This window comes from Vicugna pacos, chromosome 24 (genome assembly GCF_048564905.1).
Source record: "Vicugna pacos chromosome 24, VicPac4, whole genome shotgun sequence".
Classification (NCBI taxonomy): domain Eukaryota; kingdom Metazoa; phylum Chordata; class Mammalia; order Artiodactyla; family Camelidae; genus Vicugna; species Vicugna pacos.
The window spans coordinates 25,537,472-25,561,662 of record NC_133010.1 but is presented as its reverse complement, the minus strand read 5'-3'; the positions used below and the strand labels follow the sequence as shown (position 1 = coordinate 25,561,662).

At 43.8% G+C, this 24,191-nt stretch overlaps 1 protein-coding gene across 6 annotated transcripts in view; it reads right to left on the bottom strand.

Moving 5' to 3' along the window:
- PTPRM (protein tyrosine phosphatase receptor type M) overlaps window positions 1-24,191 on the bottom strand; it is a 643,552-nt gene that overhangs the window by 219,854 nt on the left and 399,507 nt on the right. For all 6 annotated transcript variants that reach the window (XM_072949242.1, XM_072949243.1, XM_072949238.1 and 3 more), the window contains 2 exons: window positions 23,771-23,972; window positions 20,909-21,011 (listed from right to left, as the gene is read on the bottom strand). In XM_072949242.1, the coding sequence (XP_072805343.1) occupies window positions 20,909-21,011; window positions 23,771-23,972 (305 nt within the window). The remainder of the gene's footprint in view (window positions 1-20,908; window positions 21,012-23,770; window positions 23,973-24,191) is intronic.

Sequence of the window (24,191 nt, the reverse complement as noted above, 5' to 3'; positions counted from 1 at the left end):
GGTTAACTGCAGTTTATAAAAAAGGCAATGTAATATTTTCTTCAGGGACATCCGTTATGAACCCACATGAAGTCTTATCAAGTCACGAGACACAGTGTGTGATGATTCAGATTAATCAAGGCTTAACTTCCCATAGTTTCTTGTATTCCTTTGCCTTTTACCATATTTGGTCAGTGGAAAGAGATGATGTTAAAAAAAAGCAGAGAAAAAGGACTGGAATGTCAAATCAAAGGCCCTGGAGTTACAAGTAGTTTCTAAGACTTAGTCATGAACAGGTTATCTGAATTGCACACAAATATACAATGGGAATGAGTAACCTCTGAAGATGTCTGCAAGGACAAATGTCCCCGCGGAGGGGTGGATTTCCTGGTGCTGATCCATCTTTCCCTCCCAACCCCTTCCAGCATCTGAGATTTTTGAGTTAACCTTAGGAGAATGGGAGAAACCTTGAAGGGATGGACTTTTGAAGTGAGATATATACATTTACCAGAATGATGAACTTTTGTGCAGTTTTGTTGGAAAAAGGTTTCTAATACTGAGAAAAACTCAACCTTGAAAACAGCTTTCAGAAACTGAACCCAGGTTAGATTGCGGGTCCTTCTGGTGAGGAGACAGGTCTTTTCCTTACCTTATCAGAAAAGCACTGAGCAGGAGCAGTGCCGACTGCTTGACCGCTCAGTACGGGCACTCATTCATGCCAGGAAAACAGAGTAGAAGGGAGATGTCTCCCATCCCCACCTGCTGGGGAAAGCGAGAGGTCCCTCTTTGCGCTCCTGTCCCTCTGAATTCTGAACATGCACCAGTGAATCTCCCGTTTCCGGGAGTACAACGTTGCACACTCTGTTACACCTGTGCAGTGCAGCTGTCATTCAGCTTGTAATTCTGTCTGAGTAACAATCAGCTGTTGTGGGTCATCAGAATGACTGCTCAGGAGACAGGCAGTCCAGCAGGTTCACCGTGTAATGGTAAAGGGACTTCTGAGTCGTGATGTAAAACTTAAAACAAAACAAAAAAAGAACAGGAATTTGACTCTTACTCCCTAACATCAGAGACTCTCTATTGGTTGTGGAAGATGCTCCAAGTCTGGCAGAATTCTTCCTGCACAGCAGATCCGACATAGAAGGAAGAGTTTAGGAAGAATCTTCCTATAATAAGGGGGGGGGGGCAAGGGACCCAGACAGAGACAGAGTGGACTTTGATTTCATGCCCTCTTCTCCCTGACTTCTTACATCTAGAGTCAGGCATGGCGATTAAAATAAAGCTGCAAGTTCTTTGACATCTCTCCCACCAAGAATGGGGTTGGCTAACCTTAATGACTGCAGGTAACCAACAGAAGGTAACAGAGGGACAATGGGCAACTCAAGACTTCGGTCAGAGAGGGTGGTGCATCTCCAGCCTGGTTCCCCCCAGCTCTGCAAGAAGCCGGCCACTGTGGTCCCACCAACCTGCACTGGCCTGAACTCAGCCCTGAAGAGCTTCAAGCTGACACTCTGTAACCCTGACAGCCATGCCTGGGGCCGTCCTGGAAGGTCACGCAGCCAAGCCTTCGGGTGACGGCAGCCCTTAGAGACCCCACACAGGAGCCCCAGTGGCCCACCAAGACACGGTCAAACAGAAAGTGAAACTCTGCTAAGTTTTGGAGTGGTTGGGTAGGCAGCAAATATTAACCAGAATACCAGGTCATGGAATAGCAAGAACAAAGGGTCAAAGTCAAAGTCAAAGACTGGCACAACTGCTGAGGACAGATAACCCCATGGAGAAGGCTGTCCCGCCACGCCAAGAATTATCAACAGCCTCAAGAAAGTGTAACTGTTCCCATGCAATGCCTTCTCGGGGGAAGGAGGTACCAAGGGGGAGGGGGACCTCCTTCTAAGCTTGACTCCCAACTCCTAAAATGGGGGTTTTAAGTCAATGTCTTTCAGTCTTTTTTTTTTCCTATGAAATGAGAGAATAAGATGGTTCTCTAAGGGATATTTTATATTTCTTTTATTCAGAATTTTTATCCAGTAGACAAGAACCATTCTCACAAAACAGATAAATCAAAGAATAATTCACTGCTTTGCAAAGAGAATCCCCATTAAATAAAATGATTTTTAACACTAGCTGTCTTTGATCAGCAAGCTCTTCTAATTTATTTGCTATATGACATGATTTTCCAAATTTCACTTTAAAAACAGTATCTGGAAAACTCATTCTATAAGACAAAGTAGAAACATTAAGATTTACGTGAAGAAAAAAAAATTTCAGAAATTACTCCACACAGGAAGTGTGAGGCCAGCTGCCTTGCACGTGTAGGTTTCATTTTCTCATTTTACTGATGAGAAAGCTGAAGTTCAGAGGTGAAGTGCCCATTCTTTTCGGGGCACACAGTAATTAGACAGCACACGGGGTCTCCTGACCATCAGTTGACACCGTCCAAGCAGCACTTGTTGAAAAGTCCTGGTTAAGGCACTCCTGCAATACTGCCCCCCGGGCATCTTCACTTGCTCAGGTTGACATAACCCACACACACACCAGATCCCGTGATCAATATATCTTGAGTGTCATGTAGCAACTCTTTCTCACTTATCCCATCAAGGGAGCTATAGACTGTAACCATGCCTCTGACCTCAGTTCCTTCTCTGTCTATGTCATGGCTGATTTCCAGGGAGCACACTCTCCTGGATTCTGCAGCGACACCAGCATCTGACACAGTGATCACCTGTTTCTCAACTCGATTCTCACTCCACTAGATGAAAGATCAGCACAGCCACTCAGAGAGCTTGAATTCTCCTGCCACAAACACCCTCTCCTCTATGCCTTCACCCTGGTCTGGTCCTGAGGTTGTTACCTAAATGCATCTTCCCAGCACCTGAAATCTTCTGTCACTCTCAGCAGGTGACCCTACCTTGTAAAAAGACCGGGACCCTCTCATGAACGCTCTCTTGGGGGCTTACCATCTGTCCCCCCATTTGACGTTCTCTCACTCTGCTCCAAACTCACAAAAACACATTTGCTGTGAAGACTTGGAGTCATCTGATCGCTAATTTTAAGTCTTGTTTGGTCCTGGAGAAGGACGAGCGTGATTTAGTCATTTCTGCATCTTATGTCACCTAGAATGAAGCAGACCATGAAGTCCTATTTCTGGAAGCACAGCATCGTCCTGAAGTAATTTCTAGTTTAGATACTTTATACGCAGTAGTGGGGAGGAAATACACTAATACTCATTAACATGCTTTGCTTTACTAAAATGCCATCCTAAGTTTACTCTGTATTCATTTCCTGACCACCCAAGAGCTAACAGAGGAGGAAACGACCAAGAAACAGGTCCTGTGACAAGAGTGCTGGTGAGATGGCAAGTTCACCCAGAATAACCCACAAGCAAGCATGAACTGGAGGGACTCAGAAGCCGCATCCTACCCCGCTTCTCTCATCTCCATCTCTCACACTTTCCATCCATCTTCCCCTCCCCCCCAACTTTGCTAGTTTTTCCCAACTATACTCAGTTATTAACTCAGTAAGTCTTTTTTCAGTGCCTAGTCCGTGCCAGGGGCTGTCCTGCTTTACCTTGAAAAGTATGATATTTGAACATCTGATATTCGATACTCGGAGGAAGAAAATTTTGCTTTGTAATTTAAATGCCATCTAAGTGAATATGGAGGAAAACAATCCATTTTTCCCAAGCACCAGTTTTATGAGGATCAGCTGAAAATTGGAGAATGAAATGATTATTTAATGGGCCCCCCTTTCAGCCAGCTGGTATGTCCTACCATATACTCTGCTCCAGATACATTACTTTTTAAATGGCTACCATCGACTCATCTTCAGATACATTAAGGGAAGAACTAAGTTGACCAGAGCAATTTCAAACCCAAAATGTCTTTTCATCCTTGCTCCACAAGACAAATTAGATTTGCAAGCATCCAGGCCTCAAATCTATTTGCTCTTTAATAATTGAAGCACAGAAAGGTCAAGCAGCTCTTTTCTATTCCTTTCTATCAAAGCCCAAGTGCTAATGAAAAATGGCCGAATCCTATCTGCTGCCCAGTTGCCAAAGGGTATTGCCTCCCTGATGGAAATGAGCACATTATTGGCATCCAGGTCAACAGGCCCGCGACAGAACTTTACGACTAATGTGCTTCTCATTTGTACGAATAACGTCATTTCACTGATGAGTTTCGTAAGATCTTTCCAACCACAACTGTAATCTCAAATGCAGCCTTGAAAACCTAACTGAATGTTTTTCCTTAAAGGATGATTTTAAAAAAGCAAATTCTCAAGGATGGAAACTGAGAAGTTTCTAGCTTTGTGAGTGGAATTAAAATTCTCTCCTCCTTTCAATGTACTACTCTTGTTCCCTTTGTTTAGTAAGAGCATTCCTAGCCTTCCTCCACCACTGTTCTGGAATTTAAAGTAACATAAAACCTTCCTGCAGCACTTGCAGTATGAAGGCACCATCCATCGTGGAGATGCATCTGCCAAAAATGTGACATAACCACATCCAAACTTCCTTACGGAATGAAATTTAATTTAAAGTTTAATTTATGCTAGGCCTTTCTACAACAAAACTCTATGGCTTTTAGAAAGAGACTGAGAAATCCGCATTTATACAGAAGAGCACACGAAGTATAAACTAGAAAAGAACACCTGAACATTTTTCATGTACTCTGTTAAACCCGAAGTTCGAACGTGATGAAATGTTCTAACTTCGAAGACTTGGAGGGGACGCCTGCTGTAGATTTCAAATTGACTTTAAAATCTGTGCCCTAATTCATTTCAAGATTAAACCCTTAGTTGTAAGTCCATTTTTCATATCCACTTATTCTGTTTATGCTGATAACAGCATAAAATATTGAAGAGTGATCCAACCGGATAGCAGAAAGGAAGGCAGGGAGGAGAGGAAAGAGGTGGGGATACCGATCCATTTCACTGTTGCTTTTGCTGGTCCTTTAAAGTTGGCACCCCTGATCATTTCAAGGACTTAGAATGATGTTCATTTCATGGTATCTAATAGTGACTTTTAGCTTGATTTGCAATTTTTGTTAAAAACCATCTATTCCCTAGGAGGTATAAAAAAAAGAATAGAGTCTACTATGAATATTTTCTTAAAGATTAACTTTTTCAGGGGTGAGGGAAAATGAAAGTATCAATTATATGCAAAGCATGTAAAATACACGTGTTAATTCAGAATTTATTTTCTTCTTGTTCTTTTTTCAGTCACACCTGTTCTTTAAATGTGTCAGCATTTACTGAAATGACACCCTCATGATCCAAATGACCTGGTACAACCAAACTACATCATAAAAATATTGTCACTGGGTTAAAATTAGGGAAAAAAAGGTCATGATGCAAACCCCAAGCTTCTGGTCCACGTATTTTCTTTTAATTAATTAACTAATAATTAATTTTTAGCCTTCATTACATTTTTATTTGCTTTTGATGAGAAATTCAGTGCTTTTTTGGAGAGTCGTTTGTCAGTGGGACTAGGATTCACGTGACACTCGTACTGGGAGCAGCCGTCCGTGCACATCCTGCTCATGTGCTCACAGATGCAGACTGAGAACTAGTTTTACACAGACAATGGGCACTGGGTAGCACGCCGCACAGCAGAAACTGACTTGCGGGGCTGAACAGTTTATACTGGCAACTTTAATGTCTCTTTGTCCGGCTCTGGTCCAGGTAAGGTTGCTGTGGATGACTTTCAGGGTGCCACAAATACAATTTATGTCTTCTTGGCTGTAATTCATCATAAGGTGCTTGCCTAGCATCCCTGAGTTACTAGTGTTCTGCACATGTGTGCACAAGTGTGCACGTGTGAGCTAGGCCTGGGCACGTGGTCCTGTACCCCTGAAGCTCTGCTAGTTATAAAATCTGATATAATAAAATATTAATTACAGCTGAAAGGCTGGGCAAGAAATATGAACTCAATTACAGCACTGTATTGTGAACAAAGGGCAGGAAGAAAAAAAATCCTTCAGTTATGGAAGTTTGGGACAATAAAAGGACACCTAGAACATCAGACTCGGCTGAGAAGCCATGTAAGAGGCCATGTGTTGTTCATCTTCACAACAGACACCAAATTTCGAGTAAATCAGTCTGAGATGGAACATCTTCCAAGAGTGACTTCTCCCCCTCTTAAGAAGCCAAGACATTTTCCTCTGCACGTTCTCCTTTCCACTGATGTTTATCGTAATTGAATCATCGCAATTCCATAACAAACGTATGACTCTAAAAATTAGAATTCACAGTCAGCTACCATTTTTAAAGCTTGTTTTTCTTAAATAGCACCGGTGACTTGAATAAAACTAAAGAAACCAAATACTATCAAAGCCACACTAAATAGCTTCATTATTGTATGTTTGTATACTATTCAATTCAGAATCTTTCAGCCCCTAAAAGCAGCAAGACTGCTGGCCAGGTGAGCTGCAATATAAACTCCACCAGGCAGATGGCAGGTGCACTGAAGGGGGTGCTGCTCAGAGCACAAACCGAGGCAGTAGAAGGAAGAAAAAAATGAGCGAGGCACGGACTGTCCCCACCCTTGGGAAGCGCAGCCTCAGGGTGTTAGAAACAGGTCGCTCCCACAAAGAACTGGGACAAGGAGCTGCCCCAGGTTTGTACAAAGTGCAAGGGGCACAGGGGAAGAGGGTGGGGGTCCACATCAACCTCCCTGAGGACACCTGGCCCCCGGACCTCGTGCCCAAACGCTCCGACTGCCACTGCCACCTGAAGGCTGTCCTGTGCTGCCTCTGGCCACCCACTTTCTCCCTAAATTAAAGATAAAGCAACAACAACAAACAGAAAAGAAACTGTCCTTGGCTTCCCAATCTCCATTCCCTACAGCCACCTGTGCGGACGAAACCCCACCGACGTCCCAACACGTCTTCCCATCAGACGCACCAGAGACTGCTGGAAACACCCCCGATGCCCAGGACGGCCCCTCATCAACAGGACGGAGGAAGCAGGGTAGCGGACTAGGCTCTGGCTCAGACACTGCAAGGTCCCAGCAGACCTGCCCCCAAAGCCCCCGAGTTCCCCCAGAGGAACCCCAGGAGTGGCAGGGCTCCCCTCACAGCTTCCACACCGCCCAGCTCCGGCAAGAATGCTCTGCGGGCATGGCAGCCGGGCTGGCTGTTCTGGCCACATCCCCCTGTGATGCCAGGGCGAGGAACAAGAACGGAGGTGCCTTGCTTTCTGGGCGGACAGTGGACAGGCACCTGCGCCCTCCACCTCTCCCAAGATCACCCTCAGGCAAACTGGGAACTACTTTCCCTAGCTTCCGTCATCACTCCGCAGGTTATAAGGTCCATAATTTCTCAATTTTAGTGCTCCTTTCGCTATTCACTGTAATCACTATGGTTGGGTCCCTAACGACGTACCGTGTTGTTTCTGAGGTGGTGCTAGGTTTGGCACTGGGGGCTCCTGCGGCCTCCTGGTCCCCAGGCAGCCTCACTGCTCTGCCTTCTCCACGGAAGGCCCAGCGACGCCCCCCGGTGAGGGGGCCTGTGCACCTGCCTGGGAGGCCTGGACCACCAGACTGGAGCTCCCATCTAATATCTGGACTCCTTCAGACGGGAGTAGGTTGAAAAAAAAGAAAATGTGAGAAACAGGGGAAGGGAAGCTGGGCCCTTCACTTTCACGCCCCAAAGCACGTTTGAAACGGAGTTCGAGAGAAAGTCAAATTCAGTTTCACTGTATAAACGCTCCAATACCTCTGTCCTTAATAGCTTCCCCTGCCATTCTTGGAGCTTCTTTTCAAGGGTTCTCGAAGAACAAACTTAGTTTCCAAAATGACTTTTCCAAGAGCTGCCTGACATTGTTATCCTCAAAGCAACTTTCATAAAAATGATCCCTGATCCCTGGCAGTAAAGGAATCCAGAGTATTTTGCAAGACAAGGAAACTCACCTACAGTCAGGTGGGTAAAGGCTGGTGGTCGTGGTAATCAGGGAGTTAGCCCCTTCTGTGAACACGCACTGTAGCAGTTCAGCCATAGTAAGTCTTAATCATTTGGCTTGGCCTAACCAAGCCAAGTCGTAATATGAAACTGAGGTCTCCCATCAAATGACATTTGGGTCTCTGTGATTGCGTGTACCCCAGTGAAAAAAGGAAACATTTTTGGTTGGAAGTCAGGTATTTGGAGTTCCTTCCACTAAACAATTTTAGCAACGGACAGAAGATTCAAAAACTGTGACAAAACCACCTGTAGCCCAGAAGGTCTAAGGTGCCCTTACAGGTCACATTTCTTCAGTAAATAAGAGGGAACAATTAAGAAACTATTAATAAGCATTTTGAAAGAACTGGCATTTTCTTTCTTTATGCACGGGGGACTATTAGAAATAGTGAAATGAAAAAGAGCCTGCATATCAACAAAGACAGACTGATGAATTTGATTCAAACAATTCAATACACGAAAACAAATCTGTTCGATCCAGGTCCTTCAAGCACTCGACGTTTTGCTGGTCAACAGCCAGCCAGTTCTGATGGAGTTAGGCTTGACCAGGAAAATGAAAAAAGTCTTAGCTTACAGACCATAATGAAGAGAACAACAACTGTAAAAAAGCTCTGCTTTTAACTTCCAAGAAATAAGTATTAGAGATCGCCCCAAAGATTTCAATGACCGTAACCTAGAAACAGAGGCGTAATGTTATCTTCTCAACAAAGGACGTTAAGTTTGCAGAAAAGCCCACATCTGCAAAGGAAAATGTAACCGTGTTGGCTCCAAAGAGATTCTGCAGGGACGATGTTTGTGGTGGGGATGCCTCCCATGGGTCACACAGTGTCGCACAGAGAGGGCAAGGCTGTTAACCACCCCACACCTCAGTTCCCCTATCTGCGCACGGAGCGTAGGCATCTGACTAGCCTTCTCTGGGCGACTGGAAACCACTCCACAAAGGACCGAGCCCGGGCCTGTCACATTACAGCTCCTCAATCCAAGTAACAACAACTCCTCGCTCTTTGTTCTCATAATTATTATTCCTGTTCAGATCATAACTGAGGTTCAGGAATATTTTATTAGGACCCAGAAAATTTCCTAAGATGCAGGCATAATAAAAGGGGCTCCTGTGTTATCTACAAGTGACTGTCATCATTACAGACCAGAAGAGCGTCAACAGGAAGTAAGAAAAGCCTTCCCACATCGAGCAGAGGACGGCTGCGTGTCAGAGGCTGTCCTGAGGGCTTTGCTCACTGTCATTAACCTCCTGGCCGCCCTCTGAGGCAGACATTATCACTCACGTCTAATCGAGGAGGAGAATGAGACAGAACAGTTCCCCACTTGCCCAGGAGCACAGGGCAGATCAGCACCAGGATGTAAACCCAGGATCTCCGAACTCCACGCTGTGGCTGGCTGCGTACTGTACGACGCTGAACCCCTCCGCAGCTTCCTTCCCAAGAAAGAGCCATCATTTGTAACTCCTCCAACCAACGATGCGTTCTCACCACTGTGATGTCTGGATGGAACAACAGGTCCTCTAAAACTCTGATGATCTTACAGAATGAACTCAGAATATTCATGCAAACACACATTTCTTACGACTACCATAAAATTGTTGTCAAAGTATGGGTTTCCATTATAACGTAGATCCTATTTAAGTGATAACTGAAGTATGTTGGCATAAAAGTTAAAGGGTTGTAATGATTAGAAATTTTAAGTAATTACCAAAAGCACAGAATACAGGGAGTAAAAACTGAACAGCAATCTTATCCACCTGTTTGGTTAAGCCAAACCCGGTTATTATAGTTTTACCCTTTTCTTAGCACTTCAGTTGACCAAGAACTCTCTTTCCACCTACATTTCCTCTCATGACAGCGCTGCTGAAACGGCTGGGGAGTGCACTGGACTTCAATTTCAGAACTAAAGAAAGACTCAGAGCCCACAGGGTGGCGCAAGGTCCCACAGTAGTGACCAGCGCAGCCCAGATGCAAGCCCCAGGCTCCTGGCCCATGCAAGCATTTTTCTTCTAATCAATTAGCTAGTAATTAATTTTTCAGCCTTCGTTACCTTTTTATTTGATTTTGATGAGAATTCTTTGTAATAATTCTTCAAGGTTCCCAGCTTCTTCAAAAATGTAAATTTCAGGTGGCTGGGATTGTAATTCGACATCTGTGCACACTGCAGAGTGACAGTCTAGGTAACCATCCATCCCCCTGCTCATCTCGCCCACTGCCCAAACCCCTTTCCCATCTACCGGGGATGGAAGGTAAAGGCGGAAAGGGGGGTGTCAGCGACCCTGAGAGGTGAGAGCAGGACAAGTTTTAAAGGAGTCGGTACAGACACGCCAGATTATAGTGACCTTCCAGCTGAAGCCTGAGTTCACAGCAATGGCTTATTTGCAGTCGTCTTTCTGAATTTCTCTTCTCACTAAAAAAATAAGATTGATCCAAGGGTAAAGGTAGGGTATTTTTTTACGCTTCTGCACTAGAAGGGTCATGGTATTGAAATTTTATTTAGAGATGAGAATATACACTTAGGCCTGGCTTCTTCCTTATATATCCAACTAGTTAAAAGGAGATTTCAGACCTCAGTTTCTTATCTATAAAGGTTTCAGTGATAATGACTTCTGCTCACAAGAAAAAGATGAGGTTCATTTCAACAAACAGTTATTGCACACTTAATTAGGTCTGAGGTACTGAATGATATTCAGAAGCAGAATTATGAAAATCATTGTGTGATCATTTTGCATTTCCTATTACATTTACATACATTTTACATAACGATTAGCCTAGGACAATGCTCACTTTCAGCATCGAATTCATAATCTAATGAATACTCCTGAGTACCGGTCGAATGTCACTCCCTGTGTGTGGTTTTACCTGCATTTACTCCGAGGACCAGCCTCCACCGCTTCACTTTCTCTTACCCTCGGCTTTTCCACAGGGGGCGCCTCTCCTTGGGAGACCGACCGACCGACCGACCAACAGACACCTGCCTTCCAGCCCTTGACCGGCCACCTCAGCTGAAACCTGAGGATGTCAGGTCACATCCTGACCCGCCGCTGAGACCCCACCCTCCTGTCACATTGCTCAGTGCACTCCGGACTCTCCCATACAGCTCACCACCATCCTAGCATGGTGATTTGAACGTAAAACTGCTCAACAGATATTTGGTGAACAAATGAAGCCTCAGTGAATAATAGCCAAGGGTCAACCCTAAAGTTTCCTATAACACTTTGCAATGCTACAAAGGGCAAGGATTTTAACTAGATACTAATAACCTCACAGGCGTCTTACCACTTCTCACTGAGCAGAAAAAAGTACTGATGCTGACAGAAAAACACGATTAGGTAAATGTGGAGAAGTGAAAAAAAATGGGATGCAGTTAAATACTCCAAAGGGGTACGATAATACGGGGGGAAAAACTAACACTGCTCCCCAGTCGTTCTGCTACCTAACAGACTAAAGCACTGAGTATTAATTAAATCAAGAGTCTGAAAACCAAATACTGGTAACCAATACAAGCGTAAGATAATAATACACTTAATAAAATAATTTTTTATGACACCAAAGGCACATCAGCACTTTTGGGTGCTCAAAGTTCTTGTCATAAGCACTCGCATTGTATCTATTTCTAAGTGCCTGCTGATAAAATGATCTGCTGAAGAGAATGACATGAAACAGTGTTCGTAACACGGCTTCGCCTGCTCCCCAACAGGATCACAAGGTCCTGCGACCTGAGGAAGACGCCGGGTCCTCTCTGAGCAGCTTCCTGGCTCTGAAAGCCCACAGCTCTAAGCAGCATCCTGGATGTGGTTTTAATACTTTAAATGCTTTTAAAAAGTGAAAAGGAGGCACATCTAAGTCGAACCAGTCAGTCTTTGTCGAGATTTCCCAGTCCCTCTCTCCCGAAGGCCGTCAGTCTCGGCCTAGAGCACCTCTACACACGCATCCCTTGAACTCCCCAGAATCGACAGCTGTGACGAGGACACCCCAGCGGTTCCCAAGAGCAAACGACACAGCACCACTGAGATTCATTGCTGAGGCGCTACACTGTTGAATTCAAGGCATTTGCAACCTATTGGCGCTCAGGGTTTGCAATTGAGACTGCATTTGAGACTGAAATTATTTTTTTGAGACTGAAATTATTCCACTGTTAATGCTTATGGAAGGTCCAGATAGGGCGTGGGGACAGATAGCAGAACTTCCTCTCGTCAAAGGGCAGTGAGTTCAGGGAGCCTGCTCCCTCCCCCGACCATGGCTTCTGGGCTTCTGGGCAGTGCGGCGGGGCTGCTCACACCTCTAGGGAGAAAGCCACGCACAACATATGGCACTTCCGCCAAACAGGACACTCACGTCACCTTTAGTTCCCACCTCAGACAGGGACCTTGGCAGGGACAAGCACGGGTGCCTTAGCGGGCAGCAGGCAAGAGAAAGGGAGAAACGGTGCAAGCAACTCAGGCCCTCCCTGGCCCAGCCAAGAGTGAGCCACACTCGTCCGCTGAGCTCCCGGGGCATTTGTTCCTGTTCCTTCTGGAGCCGGGAGGAGCACGCGCCCTCCGGCTCCCGTGAGCAAAGGCCCCGCCACATCAGCCAGTAGGCGCTGCAAACGCCTCCCGATGCGTGTAATCATCTCACGGGCTCGGGGCAACGGGGTCAGGGCAGCACAGCAAAGGGAGGCAGAAATAAGCAAGAGACACAGATCCAGAAGCTTCCTTGGAGCGAGAGGAACGAAACTGCCACCTGTTGACTGCGTATGAAAACCGGGATTTTCTATGTTCAGTATCTTGTAATGAGCTATAATGGAAAAGAAACTGAAAAAAAAATACATGCACGTGTCTACATGTATAACTGAATCGCTTTGCTGTACATCTGAAACTAATGTTGTAAATCGACCACACTTCAATAAAAATGAAAAAAAAAGTTAAATATATAAATAAAGAATAAACAAAAAGAAAGAAAAAGAACAACAAGGACTTACTGTAGAGCACAGGGAAGTATATTCAATTCTTATAATAACCTGTAATGGAAAATAATCTCTATATATACAGGTACATGTGTAACTGAATCGCTTTGCTGTACACTTAAAACTAACACCGTCAACTGACTACACGTCAATAAAAAATAAGAATTAAAAGAAAAAAGTAAAAGGCTTGCATCTCTTCAGCAACTACAAAACACAAACATATTTGCAAGTTAAAAATAAGGAATGTCACACAGTCAGCAATGTTGAAATGAACAGCAGTAACTTAATATGACAGATGACGTTGTTTTGTGAAACTAAATAGCTGTTAGTAATGTGAATGTGGAACTGACAAAAAATACGGAAATAAAAATATTCACACACTTAGTAATTTCTAGTAAATGCTCAGAGACTTTGCTAAGCTAGTTTGTCAATTTCTGGTGTCCCAGTCTTGACTTTAATAATACTTGAAACAGTTAATGTTACCAATCACTTTGATTAGGTGATACAGTCTCTTCTAATAAAACTAAGTGTTTTTGGTTCCTCTAGGCCCTATTTCTCATAAAAATTAGCACCTGGCATTTACAAGACTCCTTCCCCAAGAGAGAGCGGTACCTTCACGGGGCCCAAGAAAAGGAGCACTGGCAGGGCTGGCATGCTCTCTGGGCTGCGCCTCGTCTGTGGCCCTCTCCCACGCCCCACCGGCTAACCCACCCTCCCCGCTGCAGCTGATCTTCCTGACATTTCCCCCTACCTGAGTCCCTGAAACGGCTGCTCACTGCCTACCGGACACACCTCCACTCTGTGGTGTGGATATAGCATCATCCAACCCAGCCCCAAGCTCCCTCCCGCTCCATCCACCCCACCCCTCTGTGATCATAACACACTTCTCATCCTCAGGTCAGGACAACTTAGTCCTCCTAGCCCTCCTGGAACTTAACCTTCTTGTTCAGTGTTTAGTCCCTGCCACATACTTAACCTCCCCTGCATCACAGCTCCATGGCACTTACATCTCTTGGACAACGTCCATCTGCTGAGATTCAGCTACCTGGCTCGAGAGTCAGCTCCTCCCTGAAGGCTTACCTGATCCTCCCACGCACAGCCCCTGCCCTGAGGCTCCCTGGCACCCGTCCTCACCCCTGCCATAGGGGACACATTCTGTGCTGTCTTCTTGCGTCTAGAGTGCCAACCCCACGAGAGAAGAGAGCCCACGGCAGGCCCCTCGGAATCCCCAGGGATTAGGACTGTGCTTGTGACTAGTCAATGGAATCCCAGCAACAACTCCGAGAGCTAAGGTGGTACCATCCTTGCTCTGGAAAGGTGTGCAACCTGGGGATCAGAGACGGTAAGAAATTGGTTGTTGAGAGAGCTAGGATTTGGAACTAGGCTCATTTAACTCCAGAGAGTATGTTCTTTCCTTATATCCTAGAACTCATCTTAGAAAGTGAGGTTTGCAACTTAGGTAATGCATAATCAGAGTATTTATTTGAGTATTAGAACAGTTATGCCAAAGGAGCATGCCAAAGGGGCAAAGAGTGATTCCATGGGTCCAAAAGGTTGTGCATGACACCTGATACTATCCTGTATTTTAGGCCGTAATTGATTATTAATTATTGATAGATTTAGTACTTTCTAATTAATTTAGAGCAAAGCATTGCTTAGATCTGGAAATTATATGTTGACTTATAATAGGTTAATTTAAAATGAACCTACTTTTAAGTTACAGAATCTCTGGCTCTTAAGGTAAACTTTGCATTGCAAGATTCTACACTATAGTTTTTTCTTTCACAAAATAACACTGTCATTCTGGCAAGAAAGTAACATAAAAAGACAAACTTTTTTATGAACAAATAAAAAAAAATACATTTGCAAATCACTATTTACCTCTAAGCCAAGATCAAACTATTGGAAAAAACTATTCTGATTAGAAAGATAATTTTCAGAATCTGGAAAATAAATTCGAATGTAATCATAATGACTGAATGATGATAAAATGGTTCTTGAATCACAAATATCTCTCTTTTAAGAAAGGGGAAGAGGCATCAGATGCTTCAAGGGTGAAGAGAACTTCGGCCTCCACTGAGTCAAGCAGGCGACTTGTCTCTACATTGCAAACTGCACTTTCAGGGTGGCTCTAAACAGAAGCTCGCTTACCTTTTTGTTTAAGGGTCAGGTGTATTCAGTAGAGCTGATAAAAACCATTATGAGCTAATAAGGACTCAGGGTCAACGGGAAACACCTCACTTTTTTAAAGAGCTATTGTACAGAATTGGGGCTGGAGTAGCATTCATTACCTATTTATAATACCAATCCCCCCAAACTGGCAAACATATAAAACAGGTAGCCAGAGGCAGTCAAATTTTTAAATGCAGTAGAGATACCAGAGTTCATAGGAATTCTGTTTCAGATTTTATTGATACAGACCATTGTTAAACTCTTGAGTTATTTTCCACATCATATTAGATTTTTTGCAATACTGGATTCGAACAGAATGAAACAAAGGAAAAGTTAGAGGACTAGAGCTGGTCGGATGAAAAGAAACAACACAAACCTCCCATGGGTACAGTCTGAAGAGTGTCAGAGCGAGAAAAAACACTTACGTAGCATTTAGTGTGTGCAAAGTATGGTCTGAAGTGTTTTAAAAACATCACCTCATTTAATCCTCTCAAGAACCCTGTAATGTTGAAGTGCTCAGACTCCTTGCATGAAGGGGGCATCCCCGAAGGGGGTGCTAACGGAGTAAGGCCTTGGACTTACAGATGGCAGACAATTCCATGGATTGCCGCTGCCTGAAAAAAATTTTTTTAAAAACAACCTCGACCATACTTTATAACATCAAACTTCTAAACCATGGCCAATCATACGTCAACAACTGTAATTCCTAAGACAAGAAACTTCTTAGGACAAAAATGCAGGATTATCTCCCACCTTACAGCAGGAATAATGGTTGCTTTCTTTCTGTTTACTGCCAAAGGGTTAGTTCCACGGTGGCCTCTCAGGTGGTGGGTACCACAGACTCCCTGACACTCGTGTGCTCAGGCCCTTCAACAGAAACTGCCGTGTGACATCCCACTGGGGGCGTGGGAGCGGGCGGACGGCCCACAGGAGAGTGCAGCTCGTTTCCCAAACAGCCCCAGGATCAAGTCCAGCACGTCTGGGACAAGTGACGCACTTTCTTAAAATCAACGCAACTGCTTTAGTGCCTATTTATCCTCAATGGCCTTCTCCTTCTATGATTACAGCACGGATTTTTCAAAGGACAAAGAGCTCACTAATGAGAAAAATAACATCCTGTAATGCATTTTTAATTTTCTGTCTAATTTGTTACAAAAGCATATTTGATTAGTAATTTGAGTTTAGCAGGAAATATTAGAAGTTAACAAGGAGGCTTTAATATCAGTACATATTTCCTACTTCACTACATAAGACAAAGCAGCATCGGGGAAAAAATGACGGGAGGAAATGAAAATAACACACATTCTACTGTGATAATGAACTCAAGGCCCGCTCAGTTTAACAGAAATCTGGACACATTATATAAAAATAGACAAATTTTTGACTCATATATGAAACTGCAGTTGTTATATGACGCAAGTCTTTCTGTTTCTAAATCAGAGGTGTTTTGGATGAACAGAGGAGTTATGCTCACCTTTTACTAACAAGAAATACTTCCTATTCCATTTGAAATCTCACTTACCTAGGACAGATTGTTTTAAAAAGTACAGCAAAATACGTCTTCCTTTCCTGATACCCTCTTCTCTGACCCATTCATTCATAATACAGTGAAGCACCTATTAGTTTTAAGATTTTGGCCTTGATTCTCAGCAACAGAAATGATTCACAAATTGCTTTTTAAACATGACTGTCCGAGGTCGAGGGTGGGGGTGGGTGGTGGCGAGGGTACAGCTGCGTGGTAGAGCGTGTGCTTAGCATGCACGCAGTGCTGCGTTCCATCCACAGCACCTCCATTAAAGCAACCAATCAAATTATCTCTCCCCCCAAAATTAAAAAATAAATGAAAATTAAATAGAATCAGGGAATAGGGAAAGGGTCTTCTTAAAATAATAAAGATAAACGTAAAATAAAATAAACGTAACGGTCCAGGGCACAATCAACTGAGAAGACAACCACTGAGTAAGCTCCCCCACAACAGCATTAAAGTAACTGGGGCCACCGCTCCACTAGGAGAGCAAAGTGGGTGGCGTGAATTAGAACTGCATTCACAGGCTCGAGCACCGGTTTCAACGTCTTGGTTCTTGATGTGATTATCGCCCTCCTCCCATCCCTGTGGACACACAACTGTAATAGATGTTTTCCCCACCCAACAGTTTCTCCTGAATGAATGAATCAAAGAACGATTGGGTAATCATTGAACGTTTCACTGAAATGAATATGAAAATGTTTAATTAGTTGACATATTCAAGCATTGAGTTTTAATTAAGAAGACATAGGGCTCCAGAACGTTTACAAGCACATCGGAGCAGCAATGCCTAAAGAGGAAAATGACAAAAGGGCAACTGAGTCTCAAGCTACAGGCCATTGGAAGACATAAAACATCACTACCCAGGGGTGTTGCACACTTCAGACTATATACAAATCCATACACCACAAAGGGAGAATCAGACAGAATGCTTGCTAGTGGAAGAAAAGCACAAGTGTTTGTGTTAAATTCACTCCTTATTCAGAACGGCTCTTCCACTGCCACGTACAAGCGGTTTCTCTGTGCGACTGTGTCGGCAGGTAATGAACAGCAGGGAGGGGAAGAGAGAGAAAGGAGATGATTCTAAATGAGTAAAAGAAAATTAAGCTTTTATTAAGGAAAAAAAATTGAATCCAAGAACAAACATTAAAATTCTGTCCTAGGTGCTAGTTCGCTGGCTGGAATGATGGAATTTGTGTTCTTCCTGGCCATCTCAGGATTTAAATACTTTTATGTGACAGAGCTGATCTGCTGATCAATAAAAAGACAACAATCATTTACACTGAGAGTTTAGTGCAATTTCCAGAATCTACAGTAACCAAGCTGAGTGTTTCTAGTGGAATCAATATACCACCACCTTCCTTAGTGAAGTGCACAAGTGAAGTGTGACTAAATTCTCAACAACAATGACTACGGATTAAAGAAAAATCAAATCAGTGGAAAGAACGGGTTTTGGAAATCACACGATGACAGTCTTTTTTGAACACATAATACTGCGCAAAATCCAGGAAAGCAAACAGATGTTCACTTCCATTTCCTCTTCTGCTATTTATCTTATCACTTGGGAAAAGCTTTCTTGTATTGCAGTTTGATTACATGTGCATTTTGCAAATTTCCAGATGTGTTCAAATGTTTCAATCTACATTATGGCTTTATATTTTAGGTCCCTATGATTCCCTAATCAGAGTTCTTATTTCTCTAAACATTAAATGAAATTGAAAATTTTCATATACCCCATTTAGATTGAGAGTATTATGGACCTTTTTTTTTTTTTCCAAACTCGTCTTTTTAGATATATCGGTCTTCCATCTACTCAATGGATAATCAGTCCCATTATGCTGTACTATGATAATGAATCTCTTGAAAAGAATATTCACTTTTCTGCAAAAAATATTTTTGACAGGTGAGTTTGAGATAATTTCCTCTCTCAAATTTGTGCCAAAAAAATTCAGCCAGTTAAGTAAGACAAGCATCCTTCCAGTAATGGTGGCGCCTGCAGTGGACTTCCCTGTGACGCTTACTGAATTGTGTGCCCCGAGAACTGTCCATGACTCCAGCACCTGAGATTTCGATGATGGACACAGACAGTAAACTTGTTCATCTCAAGATGCTAACATTGTGGAAGGAGGCATAACAGAGGCAGGATGCAAAACGACCCTGGAAAATGCCAGGAGCACTTACTTAATAGCAAGATGAGGCTGAATAAAAGCAAGGCAGTGCTGGACTTGGAAAACTGGGCACATGACAAGTATGAGAGAGGGTGTGACAAGACAAACAGAAATCCTCGCAGAGTCAGAGAGTGGGCTGGTGACACTCTGATGTGAGACCTGTGTTTGAACACTCTGACCAGCGTCTGAATCTGTACTTTCATAGATGCGAGAATCAAAAGCCTGAGGATGTCTGCAACTAACTAAGCAGTAAGGCTGCAAAGTCTCCAAACATGACTAGAAAAGCATAAAAGAAGACAACAAAATAGTGTCTTAGAAAAGCAGATGATGGGAAGTGTGAATGGTACTTTGGGACTCCAGTGACACTATAAAAGGCTCGGGGAAGGGGAACTGGGGGAGGGGCTAACGTGGACTGCCCAAAGAAACACTACTCGGAAACTGAGGCTTGGAAAGATCTAGACAAAAATGTGGATGGAAGTGTGACTGGAAGGGTCTGAAGCAAAGAAGCAACAAGAGTAGTAACTGTGAAAAGGAGGTTTTATAAGAATAGAGAAGAACACTGGAGCAATGGTTAGGGTTCCTGCTTCCTTCAGTTTGGAAGCACTGAGTGTGAGCAATCTCTAGCCCCTCACTCTATCATGACGTTCTGCAGTAGAACACTGACTCTTGTTCTAATGGTCGGCTACTGCTGAGTCTGGACAACTGTTAAATTGATCTGAAAAAAAAAAAGATGCTCTCGAGGCCATGGTCAGAGTGTCAGTTTTCATTCAATAATGGTTCAGCTTTCTGGAGTGAAAAAAGTCTGACCCACAGCTGTAGGTGCACTCGGGTCTTGGACGCCCATCTAAGGGGGATGTGCCTGGCGTTGTTCAGCTAGCACAACCCCTCAGAACCACACAGACCATCCTGAAGGGCCTGCGCAGTGTCAGAGGCATCACTTTTCTCGAAGAAATAGCATCTGACACTTGGAATAGAGTTTTTACGTATGTCAGAGTCTTCTTACTGGCTGCACCTCCGACTGGCAACCCTAAGTCCTGACATGGGCTGGTCTGCTGACCTGCAGAACAGGGTGAACTAAAACTGTTTCATGACCTTTTGTAGGTCTTCAAATAAAATTTTTCGTGATATCACCTTAATTTGAATTCTTTATTAACTGAGGCTTGTCTGTTTTTTAATCTGGAGCCTGTGACCTGAAATATGTGTATATCTTCTCAGGCAGAACAAAGTCCAAATGGTCACCCTTTGATACTGCAATGAAAACGTGATCAAACAGAACCAGGTTTCAAAAGGTTAATGAAATAAAATTCTACAAAAGGAACAGGGAAACAAACCCCAGACAGCCTTAAATGTGAATGTAAATGTTTCCTTGGAGAGCACTATTTGAAGTAATAGATTATTTTGAAGGGAATCTGTTCTGATAGTACAAAGGATCCAAATCCCTCTGCAATAAGCAGAAATTTCATTTATGTAGATAATGAGCTTATGCCAAGTTCATCGTCAGGAGTCGTTCAGGCAAACCTTTGCTTCTTCTTGGGAAGAATACATTTATTTTATTCATTCGCTGTGAAAGTTACACTTTGTAGTTTCTTAGCTATATAAATCATCATGGACTGAGGAGTGGGCCCTACAAGGTGGTAATAATCTGAAATCTGTTCAAATAAAGACTTCACAGTGGTCTCTCCAATCACCTGTTTCTTTTTAAAAAGACAGCTATGCACTACATATTCAAGTGATAAATTAGCCAGTTTACTGAAGGTTAAGGGCTTAAAACTCCATGTGGACAAAACAAACAAAAACACCCCACAAAGGTCCATTTAAAAGACAGGCCTCAGGATGCCAATGCCATTTGCACATGGGTAGCTAAATTCCAGCAAACATTTACCTTTTAGGAGTAAAGTCACCTCCAAACAGACTGGGGTTCCTGTTCATTATCTTTAAGGAACAACACTTTGCATCAGAATCCAACTCCTCACACAATACTTGATCACTACACATCAAAGCCCTCTCTCCTTGTCCTCAGTCCCTTCTTTCAAAGAGAGCTAATACGTATATGGGTTTACATGCTGACCAAGGTTTGTGGCAAATCCCTAGAAAGCACATGCTTTGAGAAGTTAACCAGGTTGAGTTCAGTTTTCACCTAAAACCATCCCTCCTCGGCTGGTTACCTGACAGGTGCGCCTCGGCTGTGGGCAGGCTTCAGCAGGACCGTGACCGTGTTGTCGGTTTGATTCAGAGGGGTCTCCAGTTCGTATGCCGGCATGGAGGGCGCTGGGGACGGTGCAGAGATGGGACACTCGTTATTTCCGGTTTACCTTTCCGTTTTCTTTCTACTTCCATTGACCAAGAGCATCGAGAACACGGCGCACTTAGTTTCAACTACAGACACGAACCCACCAGGCACAGCTTCCCTGTGTCTACCAGACCCAGAACACGGAGGCCAGCTGCTGAAGCCAGCAGCGGCCGCCTTCGTGATGCTGAGGGCAAGCTGGCGGGGAGCATGCAGGGGTCTTAGGAGGTGTTAGTGATTCTGCTGCTCAGTTCGGATTCTCGTTCAATGGATGTAACCAGCTTGTGAAAACTCACCCAGCTGTATGTTTATAAATTCTGTGTTTTTCTTTACATACGCTTTTCTTAAAAAAAATTGATGGTAAATTTAAGAAATAATTACTAGGATCATAAAACTGAACATCACAGTTCTCTCATCTAAGCCAAGGTTTCTGGTGTATCAGAGATCCATCCAGAGATTTGAAGAGGACGTTAGGAGCCAGAGAGGCTGGCTGGAATTACTGACCACTTGCGGGCTCTCTGGGAAAGCATGGCCATGGAAAAGATTCTGAGTTGAATTAAGAAAGGCTTGGGTTTGACTTTCTGCTGTTTTGTTTCAACTAGCATGAGAGCTTAGGTACATTATCTCTGAAGCTTCAGTTTATTCACCTTTCAAAACAGGAGAAATTACCCTCCAGGACACTTATGGGAATTCAAAGAGGTAACAGAAAAAGAAAGCCAGGCAAATACAATTCTATAAATATCAGTCCTCTTTCCAGGGTGAACTCTACTTCCAAGGCCGTTTCCTGGCATTCTCTGTTTTCTGGGTTGTTAGGTCTCATTACGAGAAGACAGAGAGTTCTTCAGTAATTTTGTCATCACGGTGGACAAGAGCCCTCATTTCCTGAAGGCTGTGGTAAGTGTGTGGGAGGGGGGACCTCGTCTCTTTCAGACCCTCGCATATAGATAGGTAGCCGATGAGAACGCTAGGGATCTTTTTTCCCAAATACGGTGTTTTAAATCTCCTACATATAAAAGGTTTTTATGTAAAGGACATGGGTTCTATCTTAGGTCCATTTATTAGATTTTCTCAGCATTGAAAATTAACTCTAATTCTATTAAGAATTAACTTTAATTCGTAATACAGAATTACATTCTGTACAGAGAGTAGTTCTCTGAGGTCCATGAAAGTAGAAAATAGGGGGCCATAAACTGTAATTTTCTTGAACGATCAAAATCAGATAGTGATTCTGGATGAGCCTGGTGGGCCATTTAAAATGCCCACCATCTTTGCTTCTGGAGAGAACTGCTGAACTCGGTGGGCTAAGTGGCCAGATGCGTATCAGCCAGAATTTTCATCAAACACAAATGGAAAAAAAATGAACTACTTTTTTCCTAAACGAACAGCTTCTTAGAGTTAATAACCTTTGAAACGTGGTTTCCATAGGAAGAAATTACCAAAAAACGGGGGCTTGGAGGTATCGGTGACTGCCACACAGTTCCTCTCTAAATCTCAGGATAAAGCCATACATCAGATAATATTATCTTAATTTACATCCAGGCATAAATTCACTGGAACAAGATACGAAGGGAAGTACCTGGAAAAATGGTACCTAAACTCCATGTTTTCCGACTCTGGGCCCAGAGGTTTCCTGTTCGTTGTCTGTGCGACCTGAGCCACCCTGACCTCCCAGGTGCGCCTTCCTCATCTCCCACTCCCCAGATTGCTTTTCTAAGTTAATGCTTTGATCAAACACTGAGTGTATAGTACATTTCAAGGTAAGTTTGTGCTCATAAACAAAACCTTACACAACGAAAAGCAAAACTCCAAACCTCCGTCCCTCAAACCCCAGCAGAAGGCTTACAGCACTCTAGCCGAGCTTCCCTTCCTTCAATTCTAAAGAAAACTTTCACAAAACTAGGGAAGAGGGACAACAGACATAAAAATCCGGCTGAATATTACTTAGCTCACCCTGAAGCATAAGAAGACTTCCCTCCCTCACCCGCCTCCTGTTCACCCACCCCCGACCGAAACAGTCGAAGCCCCAGCTCAACGACTTCCCTGCTCGGAGCCAGAGGTGGGGGAAATGGAACAGGAAAATGTCGGTGGAATTGTGTTTATTGCTGGGACACATCCCACGCCAGATGGCAACTCCATTTCCTCTAGTCTGAAGCAAAAGGCATTTTCTGCACAGTTGCACAGGACCAGAAATATTTCCCAAATTATGTCTTTTGTTGGACGACATAATTGTGTCTCTATGAGAAAGAAGCTGGAGGACTCAAGCGCCTGGTGGCCAGCTCCCTCTGCAGTGGCCTCTCTCTCCTGGACGTGAAACCTCTAACGGTGAAGGTCCCATGGATGGCCGAGCCTTCCAGAAGGGACTTCACAGAAGGCCGTCTCTCTGCTCAGCGAGCACTCCATCGTTTGTGGCTCGTTACAGAGACTTTTCCAACACTGCTGTGCTGGGAACTTGGGACTGCCAGGGGTAAGAGTCTCAGCACAGAATCGTCCACTTACGTCCAAGTCCTCCCATGCACACTGTTCCAACAGTGCCTACTTCCCAACACTGGACGATGATCTTAAGCTCCCACATTATAAATCTTTGTAGTATTTCACTGAATTCCATGAGCCTGATTATCATCTACCCCAAAATATTAACTGATGTGTACGCTGGGGTGAGCTTTGCATACTTGACCATGGGAATGAAAAAGTACCAAAATGCTACTTCTGGTAAAAGGCATAGCCCGTGAGTGTGTAATACCTGATATTTTGGTGGTGAACTGACTTGTTGCTGGAGGTCCAAAGCCTTTAGCTGTGCTGGCTCGGATGGTGAAGGAGTACGTGGTTCCCGGATACAGTCCAAAAAAGAGAAAGTGGGTTTCATTTCCCAGTTTTGAAACTCTTCCGCTTTGATTGGATAAATCTATTTCTGGGTCAAAGGAACTGACGGCTTTGTAGGTGATCTGTAAGAGAGGAAGACTGTGATAAAACATCTGGAGCAGATGGACCACAACTGCATCTTTATCCAATAAAGAGATGCCTCTGATGTACGCGCTGTCAGGCACCTTCAGATGGACTCCCCAGCCCACTTAGACTCTTCAAACCCTGGATCCAGTGAAGGGGCACAGGAACTCAGCCAAAACTGCTGTGAGTTATTACTTTTATAGACAGAGGATCTGAAA